Source organism: Microcaecilia unicolor, chromosome 5, assembly GCF_901765095.1.
Source record: "Microcaecilia unicolor chromosome 5, aMicUni1.1, whole genome shotgun sequence".
Taxonomy (NCBI): domain Eukaryota; kingdom Metazoa; phylum Chordata; class Amphibia; order Gymnophiona; family Siphonopidae; genus Microcaecilia; species Microcaecilia unicolor.
In genome coordinates, this window is record NC_044035.1 from 351,484,128 (window position 1) to 351,507,592 (window position 23,465).

At 46.4% G+C, this 23,465-nt stretch overlaps 1 protein-coding gene across 1 annotated transcript in view; it reads right to left on the minus strand.

Moving 5' to 3' along the window:
* The window catches only part of ZCCHC14 (zinc finger CCHC-type containing 14), a 198,245-nt gene extending 180,353 nt beyond the window's left edge, over positions 1-17,892 (minus strand). The window contains exons 1-2 of the mRNA XM_030204564.1: positions 16,105-17,892; positions 760-880 (exon numbers count right to left, since the gene is read on the minus strand). Of these exons, the coding sequence (XP_030060424.1) occupies positions 760-880; positions 16,105-16,716 (733 nt within the window). The 5' untranslated portion in view covers positions 16,717-17,892. The remainder of the gene's footprint in view (positions 1-759; positions 881-16,104) is intronic.
* Positions 17,893-23,465: the final 5,573 nt, after the last annotated feature.

The following is a 23,465-nucleotide window of genomic DNA, read 5'->3' on the forward strand; positions in this document are numbered from 1 at the left end:
ACTAAGCCTGAAGGAACAGGCCAAGAAAAAGCATCAAACCAGAGCTGCACAGGAGATGTCCATCTACCTGCTAAGTGAGGCTGCTGCACAGTGTCCTTTATGGCAAAGATCTGGTGTTCTCTCTCTCCACCTGCTGGTAGATGGCCATAATCCACTCGCCTTTCGATTGATCTGTGGTATGTAATGGAAAAAACATTTAAAATTCTAATTCAATCCAGTAACTATGTAAATTAACAAGAAATTACAAACAAAGATAAGTGGCACAACCAGGATTGGGACAGGAGAGCAGAACAAGATGCAAAAAATAGACTCCAACACATAGAACCCACATCTAATCACCTCCCACAGCTCTCCCAACCAAATCACAATCAGACAGATACATTTTAAAATTTTACTGAATATCTATGGAGAGATGATTCCACAAATGGGGCGTACCAAAAAACGCACACTCCCTAGTTGATGTTAAATGGGCTTGGACTGGAACAATGAAGCATCCTTGGACCTCATGGCCCTAGATGGAATATAAAAGCTTAAGCAAGGCAGATAAATAAATGGGTACCCCCTGCCTACAGTGAATGCCCTATATACCAATGATAACACTTTAAACTAAGATCTATATTTGGCTGAGAACCAAGGATATTTAACATGAGGTCACATGATCTCTCAGTCAAACATCCCAACTATTCCCTCTCAAAAGAGCATACAATTTTTTTTCTTCTGCATTTAGTGGATGAGATTATGTAACATGCTAGACCTCACCTTTGGAGTGCTTCCCTGAAGGCCTTTTGGATAATGTCTCTTCAATGGAATGTGCTGATGTAGGTAGTGCATTCTCCAAACTGTTACTGGTATTTATAGGGATATCAGCCCTTGAAGTAGCCTAAAAACAGATAAAATTCATAAAACATCAATAGTTCCCTCTCAATACCTGCTATTTCTAAATTGTAAACTACTTGACAAGTGCAAAGTGATGCATGTGGGTAAGAGGAACCCGAATTATAGCTACGTCTTGCAAGGTTCCGCGTTAGGAGTTACGGATCAAGAAAGGGATCTGGGTGTCGTCGTCGATGATACGCTGAAACCTTCTGCTCAGTGTGCTGCTGCGGCTAGGAAAGCGAATAGAATGTTGGGTGTTATTAGGAAGGGTATGGAGTCCAGGTGTGCGGATGTTATAATGCCGTTGTATCGCTCCATGGTGCGACCGCACCTGGAGTATTGTGTTCAGTACTGGTCTCCGTATCTCAAAAAAGATATAGTAGAATTGGAAAAGGTACAGCGAAGGGCGACCAAAATGATAGTGGGGATGGGACGACTTTCCTATGAAGAGAGGCTGAGAAGGCTAGGGCTTTTCAGCTTGGAGAAGAGACGGCTGAGGGGAGATATGATAGAAGTGTATAAAATAATGAGTGGAATGGATCGGGTGGATGTGAAGCGACTGTTCACGCTATCCAAAAATACTAGGACTAGAGGGCATGAGTTGAAGCTACAGTGTGGTAAATTTAAAACGAATCGGAGAAAATTTTTCTTCACCCAACGTGTAATTAGACTCTGGAATTCGTTGCCGGAGAACGTGGTACGGGCGGTTAGCTTGACGGAGTTTAAAAAGGGGTTAGATAGATTCCTAAAGGACAAGTCCATAGACCGCTATTAAATGGACTTGGAAAAATTCCGCATTTTTAGGTATAACTTGTCTGGAATGTTTTTACGTTTGGGGAGCGTGCCAGGTGCCCTTGACCTGGATTGGCCACTGTCGGTGACAGGATGCTGGGCTAGATGGACCTTTGGTCTTTCCCAGTATGGCACTACTTATGTACTTATGTAGATGTTTTTAACTATATGTAGTATATCAAATACAAGTGAAATATGAAAATGTGAAATGTAGACATAAGAAAACACTAAGTGTTGCGTTTACTTTCTATAGTACTTTTCAATTTACTTTTAGACATGTTGCAACATTATGAGGTGCTGTCAGAGAAGAAGAACCAATTTATCAACTATGCAATTCTTCGTAGTAGTAGTAGTAGTATTTATATACTGCCTACAAGCCCAAAAGCTACTGAAGCAGTATTCATTCATGTATATTAGCTATTTTTCTGTCCCTGGAGGGCTCACAATCAGTCTGCACATAATTTTAATTACTCTGAATAAGGGAAAATTAGGTTCTTACCTTGGTAATTTTCTTTCCTTTAGTCATAGCAGATGAAGCCATTACGTATGGGTTGTGTCCATCAACCAGCAGGAGGAGATAGAGAGCACTCAACTTTTCACAGTGCCTCATGGCCAGCCAGCTCCACTGCTTCTTCAGTATTTGAAGCTTCCAAACCAGTATGACAAACCGCAATGGGAATAACATGAACTTTCCTCACAGCGAACGATGGCCCCTTAACAAGGGCATGAACTCAAAAGGAGGGAATGAACACATCCTCCTGGAGGGAATAAACTCGTCCTCCTTATTGTATAACTGGAGGGGATACACGCAACCTCCTGGAGGGAATAAACTCATCCTCCAAAACATAAACTGGAGGGAATGGACTCATCCTCCTATAAGTGAACATGAATCCTGAAGACTGTTTTCCAACTTTCTCCCAAGGAAGGAACTTCAGGAAACAAGAACAGAACTTGAAACGGATTCACAGCATACAGACAATCATACAGGGAGGGCTCATGGCTTCATCTGCTATGACTAAAGGAAAGAAAATTACCAAGGTAAGAACCTAATTTTCCCTTCCTTGTCATCAAGCAGATGAAGCCATTACGTATGGGATGTAACAAAGCAATCCCTATATAGGGTGGGAACAGGTCACACCACGCGCTAGCACTTGTGCTCCAAAACGTGCATCCCTCCTAGCAGCCACATCCAGCCTGTAATGTCGGGCAAAAGAGAGCTTAGAAGCCCATGTTGCTGCACTGCATCTCTCTTGACGAGAGAGTGCTCCAGTTTCAGCCCAAGAGGAAGAAATCGCTCTGGTAGAATGCGCCTTAAAGGCTACGGGCGGAGACAGGCCGGCAAGCAGATAAGCTGAAAAGATAGTTTCTTTGAGCCAGCGGGCAATAGTGGCTTTAGACGCTGAAGACCCTCTGCGAGAACCTGATAGCAAAACAAACAGATGATCATAGATCCTGAAAGAGATAGTAACTCGCAGATACTGCAGCAGAGTCCTGTGCACATCCAACAGGTGCAACTGCCCAAAAGATTCTGGAAACTCCTCCTTATCAAAGGAGGGCAAGAAAATAGGCTGGTTTAGGTGAAACCACCTTAGGCATGAAGGAAGGCACGGTCCGAACCGTGACCCCGGTGAGAATTGCAGAAATGGGTCTCTACAGGACAGCGCCTGGAGCTCTGACACCCGTCTCGCTGAAGTAATGGCCACAAGAAAAACGGCCTTTAGTGTCAAATCTTTCTCCGATGCTCGCCGAAGCGGCTCAAAAGGAGAAGCCTGCAGGGCCTTCAAAACTAGCCCCAAGTTCCAAGCTGGACTGGGTGCTCGCACGGAAGGCCGGAGCCGAAGCACCCCACTAAGAAACCGTGCCACATCTGGATGAGCAGCTAAAGACACGCCTTCAACCTTACCACGAAGGGAGGCCAACGCTGCCACTTGCACCCGCAGGGAATTATAGGCCAAGCCTACTTGTACACCATCCTGCAAAAAGTTCAGAATCGGCGAGACAGGAGCTCGCATGGGTGTGATCGCTTTTGAAAACACCAAGACTCAAACTGGCGCCAAATCCTGGCATAAGCCACGGAAGTGGAACGCTTGTGGGCCTGCAGGAGAGTGGAAATGACTGTGTTTGAATAGCCTTTGTCCCTCAATTGCGCCCTCTCAATCGCCATGCCATAAGACCAAAGCGCAGGCGTCCTCCATGGCTACCGGGCCCTGTGACAACAGGTTCGGTACCAGAGGTAAAGGAAGGGGAGCCTCCACTAGCATCCGTCGGAGGTCCACATACCAAGACCTCCTGGGCCAATCCGGGGCGATGAGGACCACTTCTCCTGGGTGCAGCCGAATCCGCAGGAGCCCGCGCCCTATCAAGGGCCACGGAGGGAACACATATAGTAGGCCCGGAGGCCAGGGCTGAGTCAAGGCATCCAACCCTGCCGAGCGAGGATCTCTCCGTCTGCTGAAGAAGCACGGGACTTTGGCATTGGAGCTTGTTGCCATAAGATCCATCATGGGCTTGCCCCATTTGGCACATATCTGCAGGAATACTTCGTCTGCTAGTTCCCATTCTGCTGGATCGATCCGATGCCTGCTTAGATAATCGGCTTGCACGTTGCTCTGACCTGCAATGTGAGCTGCCGACAGAAACAAGATGCAGCACGGCCCAGTGGCAAATCTGTTCGGCCTGCGCGGCCAGTGCTCTGCACTGAGTGCCGCCTTGTCGATTTATGTAGGCCACTGCTGTCGTGTTGTCCGATATCACTCTAACAGCCAATCCTTCCAGGGTCACTTGAAAGGCCAGAAGCGCCTGAAACACCGCTTTCAACTCCAAGCGGTTGATGGACCAATCCGACTCCCCGGGTGTCCATAGACCCTGGGCATGCTTCCCCTTGCAATGTGTGCCCCAGCCCTTCAGGCTGGCATCTGTCACTACTAGACACCAATCGGGAGCGCCAGCGGCATTCCTCGCAGCAGCATGCTGTCTGAGAGCCACCACTCCATGCTGAGTCGGGCCGCAGGGAGCCAAGAAAGTCTGCATTGATAATCCTGAGAAACTGGAGACCATCTTTGAAATAGGGAATACTGTAGAGGTCTCAGGTGCGCTCTCGCCCAGGGCACCACTTCCAATGTGGCTGTCATCGATCCCAGCAGCTGGACAGTGTCCCAAGCTCGCGGGCGGGGCATCCTCAGGAGCAGACGGACCTGATTCTGAAGCATGCACCGCCTTAGCTCGGGTAGGTATACATAGCCCGAGTCTGTGTCGAACCTGGCCCCCAAATATTCTAGAGATTGCGAGGGGGTCAGGTGACATTTGGCCATATTGACGACCCAGCCTAGAGATTGAAGTACTGAGACCACTCTGGCTGTAGCTTGATAGCTCTCTGTTACAGAGTCTGCTCTGATGAGCCAGTCGTCTAGGTACGGGTGAACCCTGATACCTTCTCGCCTGAGCAAAGCAGCTACTACCACCATTACCTTCAAAAAGGTTCGCGGGAGCTGTGGTGAGGCCAAAAGGCAAGGCCCGGAACTGGAAATGTTTTCCCAACACCGCAAACCTCAGAAACTTCTGGTGCGGGGGCCAAATTGGTATGTGCAAGTAAGCTTCTTTCAGGTCTAGAGACGTGAGAAACTCTCCTGGCTGTACCGCAGCAATGACGGAGCGCAGGGTTTCCATGTGGAAATGCCGCACTCTCAGGGACTTGTCCAGAATAGGGCGAAAAGACCCACCTTTTCGCGGCACCACAAAGTAGATGGAGTATCAGCCGTAGCCGTGTTCGGTGGGAGGTACCGGGGACACGGCCCCTAACTGAATCAGACCTTGAAAAGTCTCCTCTACCACTGCCCGTTTAGCGGCAGAACCTCATCGGGACTCCACAAACACGTCTCTTACTGGGGCGTTGAATTCTATTCTGTAGCCATCTCTGATCAGGTCCAGAACCCACTGATCTGAGGAAATATTGGTCCACTCCTCAGCAAAGAGGGAAAGACGTCCTCCGATGATAGGAAGCGAGGAGGGAGCCGGCGCACCATCATTGAGAGGGTCGCCCCTGAACTCCAGGCCTAGAGCAGGTGGCTGCAAAACGCTTGTCCGAGCGAAAGGAGTTCCTCTGCCGAAAAACGGGCATGAGAAGTGAACCCAGCAGAACGCCCTGGGCGTGGTACCTTCTAGCTTCATGGAAGCGAGGTCTATAAGAGGAGAGAACCGCCTGGCCCTTGGAGGAAGGCCTCGGCCTATCTTCGGGCAAGTGCTGGGGTTTAGGATCTCCCAGGCCTTTAACAATTTTCTCCAACTCCTCACCAAATAGGAGAAGGCCTTGAAAGGGCAACTTCACCAACCTTTGCTTAGAGGCCATGTCCGCTGCCCAATGTCGTAGACAAATAAGATGGCGAGCCGCCACTGCTACTGCCATTTGTTTAGCTGAAGCTCTGACAATATCATAAAGGGCATCAGTCAAAAAGGACAAGGCCGACTCCAGCCGCGGAGCCACATCCGAGAAGGGCTCCGCTCCATCTCTGGGCTGTTCCATTGCCTGTTGCAACCACGCCAGGCAGGCTCTAGCAACATAACAACTGCATGCAGACACCCGAACAGTAAGACCTGCAATTTCAAAGGACCGTTTAAGTGCTGCTTCCAGCCTACGGTCTTGTATATCCTTCAGGGCAACTCCTCCTTCAACAGGGAGGGTAGTTCTCTTTGTCACCGCAGTGACTAGGGCATCTACTTTAGGCATTGCAAAGCGAGCCAAATGCTCCTCACGCAGAAGGTATAATTGCCCCATAGCCCTGGAAACTTTCAAAGGTCCCTCGGGGTCAGCCCACTGAGCGGAAATAAGCTCTTGGATGGAGTCATGCAAAGGAAAGGCTCGAGCAGGCTTTTTGGTACTAGCCATCCTAGGATTCACAGAGAAGGCCGTGCCACTGTCAGGCTCTTCAATAGAAAGGACCTGTAGGGCATCTGAAATAAGCGCTGGCAGCTCATCACAGTGGAAAATCCTCACCGCGGAGGGATCATCCAGATCCTGTGGTAATTCTGCACCTGACTCTGGCTCCTCAGACCACCAAGGCCTGCCAGAACTCTCTGAATCCTCACAGCCCGACCACGGGGGGGGGGGGGGGGGGGGAAGAGAGAGGAGGTGCACCACAATCTGAAGGGGAATTAGCCCTTCTACGCTTTTCTTTATCCCAATTATCAGGGAAAATAGCCTCAGCGGGCAGTCCCAGGCCAGAATCCACCGGGGGGGGACAATAGAAGGGGCCTCAGACGACCCTTGAGGGAGAGCTCTTTTCAGCATGTATGCTTTATGCAATAACAACACAAAATCAGGGGAGAAAAACTCGACCTGGGCACCCAGATCCCGTCCGGGGCTAGCCGCTCCCTGAATAACCTCAATTCGAGGTTCCCCCCCCCCCCCCCGGGCTCAGGGCTCTCCGTCTCTACGGAGGCCGCGCCATGCGGAGAATTCAAAATGGCGTCCGCTGCCACCTCTTGAGCGGGAAGAATCATCGCTCGCCATGCTCGGGCCAGCTCTTACACCTGTACAGCACGATTTACAGAGCCCCGTTGCTGATTTGCGCTTGCCACACCTGGAACAGCGCTTTACATTCTCTGCAGCCATCGCTGAAAACGGTGGGAAAATTCAAAATGGCGGTTTCGCGCCAAAAACGCCCTGATCGCGGGCCCACCCCGGAGGAGTTAGAAAACACTCTTACCTCACCGGACAGAGTATCACAGCTCCGGTCCCATAGAAGAATCAAAGGAAAACCTCTGTTCCATTTTTTTTTTTAACGCTGTGAGGAAAGCAGCGGAGGCTCAGATGAGTGGGAAAGGCAGGGAAAGGCGAACCAATGTGCCTGCATCCACTGAGTGGGAAAGGACAGGGAAAAGCAAGCTAATATGTCCACATCCACGGGGGCATGGGTAAAGCAGGGAAAGGGCTAACCTATGTGCCTTCAAAGTGAAGCTGCTATAGCCTCTAACACCCTAGCTAACAACTGGCATGCCAGGAGCCACCCCCAGGCAGATTTTTGATGGAGCTCGAAGAAGCTGCAGCCACCCTGCTTGGGGAGACAGAGAATACTGAAGAGGCAGTGGAGCTGGCTGGCCATGAGGCACTGTGAAAAGTTGAGTGCTCTCTATCTCCCCCTACTGGTTGATGGACACAACCCATAAGTAATGACTTCATCTGCTTGATGACAAGGAAGTTTGTCATTTTCACATTTGGTTGTCTCACTCATTACAACCTTTGGAATAAACTCGAAAGAGCTATTGTAAAAGCAACAAATCTTTTATTAACTTTATCAATCTGAAGTAAAAGACTAAAGGTGGCTGTAAAGATAAGAACAAAACAAAATGATGAGCATTTAAAATATACAAGGAATCTCAGAAAGAGAGCAGAAAAACGGAGATAACCAGGGAAAGCAGCTAGGATGGCAAAGATGTTTATGTTTATTTAAAACTTGATATACCGCCTTTACATAACAATAGTCACAGTGGTTTACAATCTAAAACGCCAACAGAAGGCAAAATAGCTAACATGGTTAAGCAGGGTACCAAGACATTTTCATGAAAGAAATATGTACCAAGTTGGGATTGTAAAACAGCAGTGGAAAAGAGAAAAATGAAGAGGACACAGTGACATGATGGTGACAGACAGTGCATGTGCCAACTGTTCTATGTCCTCTTGCCTTTAAAGAGATTTGATTTAAATCCTATAGATTTTTTGCTTGTTTACCAAAGGAGGAAGGGAGAAAACTAAATTTACACTTCTATGGAGCTTCAGCAGGCACTTTGTGAAAAGCTGAACCAATGGACAATTATGCTGTTGTGGGATAGTAGCTGAGTGATAGGCATAACAATAGTAAAAGAAAAAAAATAAGAAAATAAAAAATAAAAGTTCACTTCAATGAACAAAGTGGGGCAGTGGGAGAAGGTCCGATGGAGTCATCAGCGCATTGGTCTCAAGGACCTGTCCTGGACCCAATTCTGTTCAATAGTTTTACAAGTAATTCTGTACAGAATTAACAAATTATGGAAAAAAGGAAAATCATTGTGAGGCGTATTTTCAAAGCACTTACACTTACAAAGTTATATAATAACCTATGAAACTTTGTAAATTTAAGTGCTTTGAAACTGAGACCCTTAGTATTTTATTAAAGAACACTGTGAAGCACAAACCTAAACTATTTTTTAAATGAAGTGTCTAATAGTGGTAATGTATCACATCTAACTACATACTGTTGCCTAATATGAACTTGTTCTTTCTGCTGCAGGACACAAAGACATGTTTTCAGTATGACTCAAAAGCACATCACCAAAATAAACAAAATATTTATATGCTTTGCTAATTTACTGGATGTTCATAATAATTATCCTATTCCAAGTAACCATATGTACTTTAGAATTATTGTGGTTAGTTCTAGAGGCAGTACCTTCGAAGGCCACCGAGATGGAAGCGGTTCAGAAAGCAGGCTTACGACAAACTCTGCAAGAGGCTTAAAATAATGTACTTGCTGGAAAAAAATGATGAAAAGGGGAGCTATGAAAAAGCATCCAAATATTTAAGAAGGCTTCAGTCACATATGGGAAGCTTAGATTTTCTACAGAAAGGAAAATTCATGGTCAAGAGGTTGTAAGTATGAATAGTTACCAGCAAAAGGCAGCAACCAAAACTAACACTTTAGATAAATAACCATTTCTCTCAATGGAGGAGGGTGAATAGTGGAGTGCCGCAGGGATCTGTATTGGGTCCAGTTGTATTTAACATATTTATAAATGATCTGCAACTCGGAATGACAAGTGAGGCCATTAAATTTGCAGATGACACAAACTATTTGAAGTTGTTAAAAACGAATTGGAGAACATATTTCTTCACTCAACGTGTAATTAAACTTGAATTTGCAGCCAGAGAATGTGGTAAAAGCAGTTAGCTTAGCGGGTTTAGAAAAGGTTTGGATAGTTTCCTAAAAGAAAAGTCCATAAGCCACTATTAAAACGGACGTTGGAAAATCCACTGCTTATTTCTGAGATAAGCAGAATAAATTGTACTGTTTTGGGATCTTCCCAGGTACCTGTGACCTGAATTGGCCACTGTTGGAAACAGGATACTGGGCCTGATGGATCTTTGGTCTGTCCCAGTATGGCAACACTTATGTACACATGCGGTCTGTGAAAAACTGCGGAAGACTGGGAATCAAAATAACAGAAGAAATTTAATATAGACAAATTGAAAGTGATGCACATTGGGAACAATAATTCAAAATATAGGTACCTGATGCTAGGGTCCACCCAACATCTAGGTGTCATAGACAATATGCTGAAATCTTCCATCTAGTGTGCAGCAGCAGCAGCCAAAAAAAGCAAACATGATGCTAGGAATTATTAGGAAAGAGATGGTAAATATTGCTCTAAGGTGTGACCTCACCTTGAGGTACTGCGTTCAGTTCTAGTCGCTGTATCTCAAAAAAAATATATAGCAGAAAGAGAAGGTTCAAATAACAGTGACCAAAATGATAAAAGGGATGGAACGCCTCAAGCTTAGAAAAGAGGGAAAGGGAAATGGGACTTGATATACCACCTTTCTGTGGTTTTTGCAACTACAATCAACGCGGTTTACATATTATATACAGGTAATTATTTGTACCTAGGGCAACTGAGGGTTAAATGACAAGGAACTGCAGTGGGAATCGAACCCAGTTCCCCAGGATCAAAGTCTGCTGCACTAACCACTAGGCTACTCCAAAAGGTAAAATTATGCATTACCTGATAACTTTCTTCCCTTTAGTTGCAGCAGATAAATCCAGGAACTAGTGGGTTGTGTCCAGGAGGAGATAAGAGAATACTGTACGAAAGACAGTGATCCTGGATAGCCAGCCCCTCAGTCAGTCAGTATATGTCACATCACAAAGCAGAACTAGACGTAAACACATTGAAAGCCTTCCTCACAAACTGCAAACCATACAGGGCGAACCAAAGTCCCCAAGCACTATCCTGTACGAATTTTTTTTTTTTTTATGAACCAAACCTAAGAAAACCACAGACAAGAGAGACCTTTGCCAACCATCAGAACTAAGAAACGCAGCTGAACATAAGAATATAAGAGTACATAAGAGTAGTCATATACTGGATCAGACCAATGGTCCATCTAGACCAGTATCCAGTTTTCGAAACATTGGCCAAGCCAGGTCTCAGAACCTGGCAGAAACCCAAATCGTTTCTGAATGAGTGGGATCCTGGATTCATCTGCTGCAATTAAAGGAAAGAAAGTTATCAGGTAAGGTATAATTTTACCTTCCTCAGCATCATATAAATCCAGGAACTGGTGGGATGTACAAAAGTACTCCCTAAAGATGGTGGGAAGCCGCCGCTCCCCTAAACAGCACCGCCACACCAAAGCTGGCATCCACCCATGCTGCCACATCTAACCTATAATGTTTCAGAAGAGAAAACACCCATCTCTGCCCAAGAGGCTGCCTGCACTCGTACAGGGTGGACCTGCAACAACAGAGGGGAAGCTCGACCCTCCAAATGATAGGCCGAAGCAATTGCTTCTTTGATCCAATACGAAAGTCACCTTTGAGGCAGCACAGCCCCACCGGGGCCCTGCCAAGAGCACGAAGAGATGATCTGAACACTGGAAATCATTGAACATCTACAAATAACGGAGGAGTACCCTCCGAATATCCAAAAAAGAGAGCCATACAAAATCCTCCAAGAAAAAAAAAAAGGAAAGAAAGAGGTTGACTGAGATGAAACGTTGACAGGACCTTTGGCAAAAAGAAAGGAACCGTATACAATGTAACCCCAGATTCCGAAAACTGGAGAAAAGGCTCTGAGTACCAAATTCAGATTCCAAGTCGGACATAGGTGGCGAATCGGAGGACACCTGTGAAGACTGCCCTGCCAAAACTGAACCACATTAGAATGGGCTGTGAAAGAAGAACCAGACATGTGCCCACAGTAACTGGCAAGCGCGGCCACCTGAACTCACAAAGTATTATTATACCAAACCCTTCTGCAGACCCTCCTGCAGGAAGGCCAACACTGCGAACTGCGCACCACACCTCAAAGGTGCACCACACCCTAGCATATGCTGTAGTAGAACGTTTCCTGACACTAAGCAGAGTAGCTATCAGAGTCTGAATACCCCCTTCTTCCTTAATTGTGACCTCTCAAGACCCAGGCCGTAAAACCAAAGCAGAAGGGATCCTCCATCAACACCGACACCAATGTAACAGATCTGGAGTGAGAAGCCAAAGAGGCGTGTCAACTAGAAGACGGACCAAATCCATATACCAAGGATGCAGCAGCCAATCCAGAGCTAAAATAAATGACCCCGTCCCCGTGTTGTCCAATCCTGTGCAAGACTCGCCCTATCAAGAGCCAAGGGAGAAAAACATACTGAAGCGCCAACTCCGGCCAGGGCTGCAGCAGAGCGTCCAACCCTATGGAGCCAACTTCCCGCTGTCTGCTGAAGAACTGGGCTACTTTGGCAGTTAGATGCGTCACCATGAGATACTCAAATTACATGGAAATACTTTTAAAACAAATATTTTTTCACTCAAAGATTAGTTAAGCTCTGGAACTCATTGCCGGAGGATGTGGTAACAGCAGTTAGCGTATCTGGGTTTAATAAAGGTTTGGACAAGTTTCTGGAGGAAAAGCCCATAGTCTGCTATTGCGATAGACATAGGGGGAAGCTACTGCTTGCCCTGAGATTGGTAGCATGGAATGTTGCTACAAACTGGGTTTCTGCCAGGTACTTAAAACCTGGATTGGTCACTGTTAGAAGCAGGATACTGGGCTAGATGGACCATTGGTCTGACCCAGTATGGCTATTCTGATGTTCTTATGGAGACTGCACTGTTAAAAGGAAATAAACAAGGTGGAGTCAAATCAGAGTGCACCTATGAAAGTGGTTAGTGGTCTTCATCATAAAGCATACAGGGCCAAAGATTTCAATATGTATACTTTAGACGGCGAAAGAAGGTAGATATGAAAGACATTTAATTCTCTCTCCGATACAAATGAGATGGGACTACCAGTTGAAAGGAAGCTCTGAAATACGAGGTTACCGATGAAGGAATAATCTAAAAGAAATATTTCTAACAGAAAGAGTGGTGGATGCATGGAATACCCTTCCAGTGGGAGGAGAGAACTGTATCTAAATTAATGCAAACATGGGACAAGCAGAGGATCTCTGAGGGAAAAGAAGGACTGTAGAACTTAGTAGGTGGTAAGTATGGATGAGCAGATTAGAGAGGCCATACTGTCTTTACATGCTGTTATTTTCTATGGGGTCGATATTCGGCATTAGTTAACTGGGTAACATAAGAAAAGCCGTACTGGTGCAAACTAGTGTCCATCAAGCCCAGTATTCTGCTTCCAACAGTGGCCAATCCAGGTCACAGGCACCTGGCAAAATCCCAAATAGTAGCAAGAATTCCTACTACCAATCCCCGGGACAGCAGTGGCTTTCCCCATTTACATAGACTATGGACAAACTAAACCCAGATACACTAACCACTATTACCACATCTTCTGGTAACTATGCTTTCAGTGCAAAAATATTTCCTCCTATTTGTTTCAAAAGTATTAATATGTAACTTCAAAGAGTGCCCCCCTGGTCTTATTAGGAATGGCTCCTACCTAGTTAACTGATACTGACCAGGTGCTGTACTGATATTCAGCGGCACGTCACTGGACAGCAACGCTGAATACTGCCTCAGCACTATCCAGGTAATGCTGGAACCGTCCATGGTGATGTAAAGTAGAGCCAGAATATATCAGGGCAGCACTGATATTCAACACTGGTGCATGGATAACTATCCTGGCAAGCTGAATTGGGGAGGGGGGGGGGGGGAAGAGAGACACTCTCCCATTACAAAGTGGGTCAATGCAGCCATGCTCTAAGTTGGCTTTCTTTCTTTCTTATTCCTATTACTACTACTTAACATTTCTAGAGCGCTACTAGGGTTACGCAGCGCTGTACAGTTTAACAAAGAAGGACAGTCCCTGCTCAAAGGAGCTTACAATCTAAAGGACAAAATGTCAAGTTGGGGCAGTCTAGATTTCCTGAATAGAGGTGTAGTAGTTAGGTGCCGAAGGCGACATTGAAGAGGTGGGCTTTGAGCAAGGATTTGAAGATGGGCAGGGAGGGGGGCCTGGCGTATGGGCTCAGGGAGTTTATTCCAAGCATGGGGTGAGGCGAGGCAGAAAGGGCGGAGCCTGGAGTTGGTGGTGGTGGAAAAGGGTACTGAGAGGAGGGATTTGTCTTGAGAGCGGAGGTTACGGGTAGGAACATAAGGGAAGATGAGGGTAGAGAGGTAAGGAGGGGCTGCAGATCGAGTGCATTTGTAGGTTAGTAGGAGAAGCTTGAACTGTATGCGGTACCTATCGGAAGCCAGTGAAGTGACTTGAGGAGAGGGGTGATATGAGTATATCGGTCCAAGCAGAAGATAAGACGTGCAGCAGAGTTCTGAATGGACTGAAGGGGGGATAGATGGCTAAGTGGGAGGCCAGTGAGGAGTAGGTTGCAGTAGTCAAGGCAAGAAGTAATGAGAGAGTGGATGAGAGTTCGGGTGGTGTGCTCAGAGGAAAGGGCGAATTTTGCTGATGTTATAGAGGAAGAAGCGACAGGTCTTGGCTATCTGCTGAAAATGCGCAGAGAAGGAGAGGGAGGAGTCGAAGATGACTCCGAGGTTGCGGGCAGATGAGATGGGGACGATGAGGGTGTTATCAACTGAGATAGAGAATGGAGGGAGAGGGGAAGTGGGTTTGGGTGGGAAGACAATAAGCTCGGTCTTGGCCATGTTCAGTTTCAGGTGGCGGTTGGACATCCAGGCAGCAATGTCGGATAAGCAGGCCGCTGGGTTTCGGCAGTGATGTCCGGTGTGGAGAGATAAAGCTGGGTGTCGTCAAAAAAGATGATATTGGAAACCATGAGATGAGATCAGGGAGCCCAGGGAAGTGGTGTAGATTGAAAAAAGAAGGGATCCAAGGACAGATCCCTGAGGAACTCCAACAGAGAGCAGGATGGGGGTGGAGGAAGAATCATGAGAGTGTACTCTGAAGGTACGGTCTTTTTTTTTTTTTTTTTTGATACCTAAATGGAAGGGTATGTTTTGGGAAATTCCTTTCCCTGTTTCTGCTGCACCAAAACTGAATGGCAAAATGACAGCCTGAAATGTCTGAAGTATACCAACTCATGTAGCAAAATTGCAAAATTGGTATTGTAGTATGCTTTTTTTTAAATTAATAATTTGGTCTTTTTCAATCATACTTATGGTAAATTTTAAAAGGGTTAGTAATAGCTCATATGCTATTTTCTGTCTGGTCACATTTCATTAATATTCTAGATGATATGAAACAAAAAAAGCTGGAGTTTTCAGAGACATCAAAGCACAAACATGCAAAGAGGACTTTTACTAGGTCCAGTTTAGACAGAGGGTAATAAAACCTCTCTTGTATGTAAAAGCCCTCAAAATTAGGTCACGCCTTCTCACATCACATGTACTGTAGGTGTGCTTAGGGGAGGAATTTGAGCAAAGCACAGATGGAATCACAGCACATACTCATTTTACAAAATGTGTGAAAACATTTACACTTGCTGGGAGCAGATATCAATGTAGGCATGATTTCTGCAGGATTTTCTGATAGTATTTATAAAGACATAGGCACCTGTGTCTATCTTTATAATAAATAGTCTAAAACATTTGGCACCTTGTTGCCCTATTAATCTAGACACTTACAAAATTACTCCCATACAAGTGTGCTAAACACAATTTAACTTGTAAAAACAATACAAAATCGCTTAGTTTCTGCAGGTGAACTATTACTTTCATTGCAAAAGTCATATTTAAAAAGCCCAATTGCAGCACGCACCGAGGCATATTTTCAAAGCACTTAGCCTTCCAAGGTTCCACAGGTTTCTATGGAACTTTGGAAGGCTAAGTGCTTTGAAAATATGCCTCACCGTATTCATTTCAACAGGACCCTTGCAGAATAGGCCCAAAACGTCCACTTTAAAAGTGCAGTATTCATGATTTTATCTTGAAGAGTAATACAACAAAATAAATGTGTTTCATATATCACATTCAAAAGTAAATTATGCATCAGATATCTACAACAAGCAACGTCACCCTCAACTTTAAAAACAAATAACTGGAAATGTCACAATAACACTCCAAATAAACCCAGTGTCACACAAGAGACCAATGTATCAGATGGCAACACCACAAAACAAGAACAGCAATAACATCATGTCTTTTACTCAATAAACTACATTGTTGCTGATCTTACCAGAAAAGGAAAAAAAATGGACCCTGTTTACCAAACTCAAAAGAAGCTGGAGCCAACAGATATATTACAAGTGATGACATGCAAATTTCATTAAACTTTCAATCATAACACACCACATTTTAATGGTGTGGTCTGTACTATACTCACCTTGTGGCAACTGGCTACTGTTTTGCAGCTGGTGACTGTAGTGGTGGTAGCTGTAAATGTATTGGTGCAGGAAGGAGCAGAACATAGTGCACTGGAGTTAGGAGGCTTTGTGGTATCAATGATACTCTGAATCTGAATGAGCTCCTTCCTCAGGACCCGCTTCTGGTGGAAACTGAAGGCAGGGTGGTTAGAAGCCATGGAGAAAAGGAGCAGGAACTCGTCCCCTGTCCTGCCATCGTTCAGCTGCAGCCCGTAGTTGTTGATGATGGAGTCAATGTGAGTCAGGGTCCGGCAGAGCACCCCAGCCGCCTCCCGGTTATCGGAGTTCAGCAGGGCCAAGGACACGAGCAGCTTGCTGCGGACCACCTCATCCGTCAGGTTGGTCAGGCTGCCTAGGTCCGCAGGGTTGTTGGCTTTAATCTCAGAGTCCCTGAGCGAGTGATAGTCCTTGCGGGCCAGGTCCTCCAAGCACGAGCCCAGGAAGCGCAGTTCCAGAGGGATGCACAGGTCCAGCAAGCCGCACAGGAAGTCCACCCTTTGCGAAGAACTGAGCTGCGAGAACCAGCGGTACACACTGTCCCTCTGCAAGGGGCAGCGTTGTTTTTCCACCATGCTGCCCCCTTGCTGGAGAGGGCCTGCTGTCAAGAGACAGGGCCTGGTACCCACGCCACCAGGGCTGCTTCCAGGCCACTAAAATCAGTACTAACAAAAGAGGAAAAAAGGTGGCTGGAAAAACAACAACAACTAAAGCCAGGTAGCAGTTCCAAGTTAAGCTATTTAAAATGCACGTGCTGCTGCCTGTTTAAAACATAACAGAGCTTAGGGGGTGACAGCAACTACATTCTTCTTAGTTAAATCAGGGAGCCTGGAATCCCAGCCCCCATCTTGCACAATTTTCTAGCTTATAAATTTTCTCTCATTCTTCAGTATTTTTTCTTCCTGCCCGATTTGTTTTAGGAACACATTTCTCCCTTTCCAATGTTATTATCCTGTTGTATTTTTTCAAAGGCTAATTCTATAAGAAAAAAAAAATGCCCGGTCTTCCAAAATGTTTGCTCTGACAACGTTTTTCTACATCACTATCTTTCCAAATAATGCTTTTTTTTTTAAAAAAACGTTTTAGATAGATCATAAAATATCTGGCTTTCCCAGCTCGTTGACATGTCCAAGATCCACAGTCCTTCACAGTTTGATTTTGTCCCTCCTCACAAACCTTTCTTCCAGATTACTGTAATATTCTCCATTTTAGAAATGCCTTTCCGAGGCTAACCGTTTTCCTTCCTATAGCTCAGAACTATTTTTGGTCTCCTGGAGCCTGGTTTTACGTTCAAATGTCTCAAAACGGGAGCAGCCGTCAAAAGGGCAACCAATTCTGTCTATGTGTTTATTTTCTTCAGCAATTCTCTCTCTCCCCTTACATTAATTTCCCCCAATTTAAAACCAACATAATAGTAATAATAAATCCAAGGAAGGCTCTGCTCTTTTCCACTGCTTTTGGGTTGCTCTTTTTGGAAATAATGTCCGGATGTTCACCAGCAGGTCAGGTTTCACCTTGTTCCACTAAGAAAAGAAAACCCAACTCGATCTTCTTGGCTCCCATTTATTATTTCCCCCTTCTCGCTCAGCTGGAGGCTAAAGGATGCGAAGCGTAGAAAACAAATCTCAGCGGTTGGAAAGGAAACGGCTTCACGGGTACCGGCCGCGGCTAAAGTGAAAACAGACAAAAGAAAACAATCGGCCGGGGCTGGATGGTGTTGTTGCTGCTGCTGCTGAGGTCGCCGGCGCGAGGACCGGTCGCCCCCCCCTCCCCTCCCCCCCTTTTCCCAGGAGGCTCCCGCTGTTCAGAGCTGGAGGCGGGGGCGGGAAGGGAAAAAAAAACCAAACCCCAACAACGATTCTGCCGCTCTGGAGATGAAGGATGAAGCGAGGCCGGGATTTCTCCAGCTCTTTTCCTGCGCGCGCCACCACAGTCCTTCTTCCTTCGACGTTTTCCTCCCCGAAATCCCCGTTCCGGGCCCTTCGCCTCCTTTTTTTTTTTTTCCTCCTCAGATTGATTTATGTTTCTTTAACGACTTAGCTGTGAGAAGGGGAAGGTTCTTTTTTTCTTTTTTTTTAATGCACGGGCTCCATTCTTGCATTAACGGAGGGAGCGGACTGAAGAAAACGAGATTATACAGGTATATATATAAAAAAAATAATAATAATTAATAAAGAAGAAAAAAAGACTAGTAGGTCTCGCAGCCTAACCCAACAGTCGCTGGAGCTCCGCCCACCCCCCGTTCAAGCTCTTCTTGTGCAGCAGCAGCCGCTCGTGCCAGGAAGTGAGCCAGCCGATCTCCCGGTTGGTCGGATCCGGAGCAGCGCTTCTGATTGGCTGGCTCTGCTGCCAGTCATTTGTTTCCTAACGGGACTTAGAAATAAAGGTCAACAAATCAGTAGTAGTAGGTAAGACTTTTTTTTTTTTTTTTTTCTCTACAGTTAGGTGTGACGTAATTGATCTGTGGCGGGTCTTTCTTTGAACAGAAGAACAAATAGTGATTGCGCGCCCCAGTGATCCCGAGTGGTCAGAGGATGCAACATTTTTGTTGGCTGAAGGATTTGTTTGTTTGGTTTTTTTTTGCTGTCTGTCTTCTATAGTGTTGTTAGGCGGAAGAGGAAAAAGGAAGCGTTGGCCAAAAAAATACACTTTCAAGTTTTATTTGGTACAGTTTTTAGACCCCAAAGCCTCAGGACTGGCCCTTGTCTTACATTACAGTAAAAAAAAACAAAAAAAAAACCCCACACACAATTTTATAACCCACAGTTTTCAAAGTGGCTAACAATAAATACAACTACACAGTAGGAATTACATCAGATTAAAAAATTTTAAATATAAAGGCAGGGGCGGACAGAGAATGGACTGGGCCCCTGGGCACTGAGAGTGGTCTGGGCCCCCCCACCTGGCCACTGCCCAACGCCCCCCCCCTACCGCCCCCACCATTCCAGTTCTTTCCTACTCGCATTGCTGATACTCCCCCGCCCACAGATGCAAATTTCAAAAACTGACATTTCCTTGGCATCTATACCAGACCAGTCCAGACCAATGGGTTGTGTCCATCTACCAGCGGAAGGAGACAGAGAAAATAATTCCACGTAAACCGCCCCTTAAGGGTATCATGAAGCCTGGAATGTTCCGTATTTTCGCTGTCTCCTAGCGGATGGTGGACGGATCGTGCAGCTGCTCTGGAGTGCTGGCTGGTAGCTCCTGTCCCAGATTCTTCTGGTGACAGTGGAGCCAGGGGTGTGCTGGTAGCCTCATCTGCCAGCTAGGGTGATATCCAGTGACCCTGGTTCCCACCCCTCCCCTCCCCTTCCTCCCCTGGCTGTCTTTCTAGCAGGGTGATGGTTGATTGTGGCATGGAGTAACTTGTCTCCTCTATGGGGTTCTTCTCTTCCGTAGTGGTAGGTATATCTGAATTTTTGCCTCTGAGGTAAAAAACCTTTATTTATTCCTGTCACTAGTGAAGAAGGTTGTTTAAAAAAATGGAAGAAGAGAAGCTTTGTTTTTACCCTCCTGCCTCTAAGGTAAACCTTTATTTATTCCTGTCACTAGTGAAGAAGGTTGTTTACAAAAAAAAACAAAAGGAAACTGTTTTTCCCTCCTTTTCTGCCTAAGAGGGAAACCTTCATTAATTCCTGTCACTAGTGAAGAAGGTTGTTTACAAAAAAAAAAAAAAAAAGAAGAAGAAGCTTTGGAGGAGTAGCCTAGTGGTTAGTGCAGTGGACTTTGATCCTAGGGAACTGAGTTCAATACCCAGTGCAGCTCCTTGTGATAGTGGGCAAGTCACTTAACCCTCCATTGCCCCTGGTACAAAATAAGTACCTGAATATATGTAAACCGCTTTGAAGGTAGTTGCAAAAATCTCAGAAAGGCAGTATATCAAGTCCCATTTCCCTTTTCCTTCTTTCTCATGCCTGTTACCTAATTTACTTTCCCGCCTTTGGCAATGTATTCTATGGGGCTGCTTTCGAAGGTTCTTTGAATTTCGCTGGCCGGCAATTGATTCTGATCTTGGACCCTTCCGAGGTGGTACCAGTTGCTTTGATTTTTTTTGTGGGGTATAGCTCGTGTCTGGATCACAAAACTCAGTTGTTTTTCTCCTCTTCATGGTCCTAGACGGAGGCTGGTTCAGAGGGCGACCCCGTTCCTGGAACTTGTACCTTTGCGGTTCAGAGGTCTTAGTCTGCCATTTCTAAAGTGTGGGAAGTTTCTGTCAAGTTTTCAAGGCAGAAAGTAGGTTTGTGAGCCCTTGGGCCACTGCCGTGGAGCAGCAGTGGCAGGCAAAACCACCCCACACCAGAGACAAGGCAGAACTCTGACAGGAACAGCCATACTTCACCTGCACTTAGCCGCCCTTCCCCAGGAGTTGAGCCCCTGGCTGCAGGCGGCTGGCAGGACTTACTGGACAGGGCAGGAATTGGAAGCTGCAAGCAGCCACTGAAACAGGAAACCAACACTGACAGACAAGAGACAGAACTGAAAGCTGCAAGCAGCCAATAAAACAGGGAACAAACACTGACAAACAAGAGACAGAACTGAAAGCTGCCAGGCAGCCACTGAACAAGAAACACAGACAAACAGAAACTAAACACAGAAATACAAACAAGAAACAAGGCAAGGAAACAAGCAATGAACCTAAGCTAAACTACACACAAACTAAGTAGAAACTAATACAAGAAACCAGACTAGGCAGAAGTGCAACAGCACCCAAACATACCAGGGACCTTAGACAATGCAAAGGCAGAAGCTTCCAGGTGGCTAATAAAGGCCACATACAAAGGAGTTCACCAGGTAAGGGTGCTGCTAAGTTCCAAAACTCCCAAGACAGTCTGGGAGGCTGGAAGATCCAGACTGGACCGGCCTGACTTCTGGAACCTGGGAAACAGCACACGGAGAGTCCAATGCAGCCACCAGGTCTGGCCACCAGGTGGCGAGATGACTGAGAGCCTGAAACATGGGCACGATCGTGACAGTCTCTCGCTGGCTCCGTTTGGCTGCAGGCTCGATCTTTTTAGTCCAGGGCTATTTTTTAAATCCTGTCAGCCTTACACGGCTGTTGGTCAGTTCTTTTTCAGACCGTCCGGTCTCTGCTACTTCAGGCATCTTGCTTGAGACGCCCCTGCTATTTGATTCTTATTTTGGCAGCAGTTTTTCCTCCCTTCCTTAGGGAGGTTCTGGTTCTCTTGTCCCCATGGTTCCCTCCTGTCTGCTCTGGTTTGTCTGCAGGGTACTTTCCTTCTGGCAGGGGTCTGAGTTGCCCTAGGTGTGCAACTACTAGCTCAAATCCTTCTTCTGAGTACCCTCGGGAGCGCCATTCTTACCAGTCTTTTGCTTGGACTTAGTTCAGTGTCTCTTTATGGGAATGTGCCTTTTTAGGACTAATTTGCCACAGCTCTTCCTTGCTTCCCTTGCTTTTGGGTGGGAGTTTTAGCCTGGCACAGGCGGATTTTGCCTTTTCTAGTTTCAGGCGCCTCTCTCCTAGCACATTTGGCACTCCTTCCTTTTTCTGTAAGGGGCGCAGTTCTTTCCTACTGAGCAGATCTATTGCTTTGCATCTGGATTATTGCCTCTTAGCTCTGCGCTTTTCTCTACTTTTCTGTAGGGAAGTGGCTCTGTTCTTGGTGTGGAGTTTGACTCTCCCTTAGCTGTTTTTTCCTCAGTTTGGTGTTAGTGTCCTGCTTCCTCTTTGTTCCTGGCCTGGCGAGGGTTGTTTCTTCCTCACTGCCTTATGGCTGCATTTTGCTCCCTATTTATTTATTTATTACATTTGTACCCCGCTCTTTCCCACATACAGCAGGTCCAGTGCGGCTTACATAGTAAAAGAAAGCATCTATGGTCTGAGGATTCCAGATCTGTGATGCTTACCTCTCCCTTGGCGAGAGTTCTTTCTCTACGTTGACCGCTGCTCCGTATCGGTTGCCTAGAAGGGCGTTCATTATGGCTCAGAGACCACTTGGGGCCGAGAGTGTCTCTTGGAGCACGGGGCTTTCTCTTCTTGTAGTTTTAGTCCCTCTGGGCCAGGGGAGTGCAGCGCCAGGTCTGCATTTCCACAAATTGTGCTCTTTTCCTGTTGGCCTCCTGGCAGCACCTTCTTCTCTGGCTGTTTTCCAGGGCTCCACCTATGCATTTTGCTTGTTGGGCACAGCTCCATCACTGCATGTTGAGTACAGCTCCATCGCTGCATGTTGAGCACAGCTCCATCATTGCATGTTGAGCGCGGCTCCATCGCTGCATGTTGAGCACGGCTCCATCGCCGCATGTTGAGCACAGCTCCATCGCCGTATGTTGGCGGCTCCATCGCTGCATGTTGAACGCGGCTCCATCGCTGCATGTTGAGCGCAACTCCATCGTTGCATGTTGAGCAATGCTCCATCGCTGCATGTTGAGCACAGCTTCATTATTCCATGCAGTTCCACTGTTCCATGTTGGGCAGGGCTCCATCGCTGCATGTTGGGCATAGTTCCACAGTTCCAGGTTGGCTTTAACTCCATCGCTGTATGTTGAGGACAGCTCTATCATGGCATGTTGAGTGAAGTTCCTTCGCTGCTTATTCTGCAACCTTTCATCTCTTCATGTTGAGCGCAGCTCCATTGTCACATGTTGAGTGTAGTTCTTTCTCTGCAGATCTCAGTATGGGGCGCAGTCCTTTGTCTGCGTGTAGAACACGGTTCTTTTTCTGCCTGTGGAACGCAGCTCCTTGTCTGTGTGTGGCATGCAGCTCTCTCTTTGCGTATGGAACGCAGCTCTCTGTCTGCGTGCAGAGCACAGCTGCACCGCCTGTTGAGTGTAGCTTCATCTCTTTGTGTTTAGCACAACTCTTCGCTGCAAATTGGGTGAAGTTCCAGGGTGGTATGTGGAGCACAGCTCTGTGACTGCAGGTGCTACACAGCTTCATGTCTGCGTAGGAAGCATAGCTCCTTGCTGGCGTCTGGAGCTCAGTTCCTTACCGGTGTTTGGAGCACAGCTCCTTACCGGTGTCAGAAGCGCAGCTCCTTGCTGGCATCTGGAGTGCAGCTCGTTGTTTGCGTGTGGAAGCAGCTCCTTGTCTGCGTTTTTTACACAGTTCCATCGCTACTGCAGCTTCAGTTCTGCAGGTACCTCTAACATCCAGCTCTTCCAGTGGGGCACTTCTCTTCCTCTGTCTGTTACTCGCAGCTTCTTCTTTGCTTGTTCAGTGCATTTCTTTGCCAGAGGTGTGCAACTCTTTCTCTGCCTGTGGTGCGTGGCTCAGTTTGTGTGCTTTGAGTGCAAATCCGTTTGTTCTCGTTGAGCACGGATCCTACTCTGCCTGATGAACGTAGCTTCATTTTTGTCCCTTGAG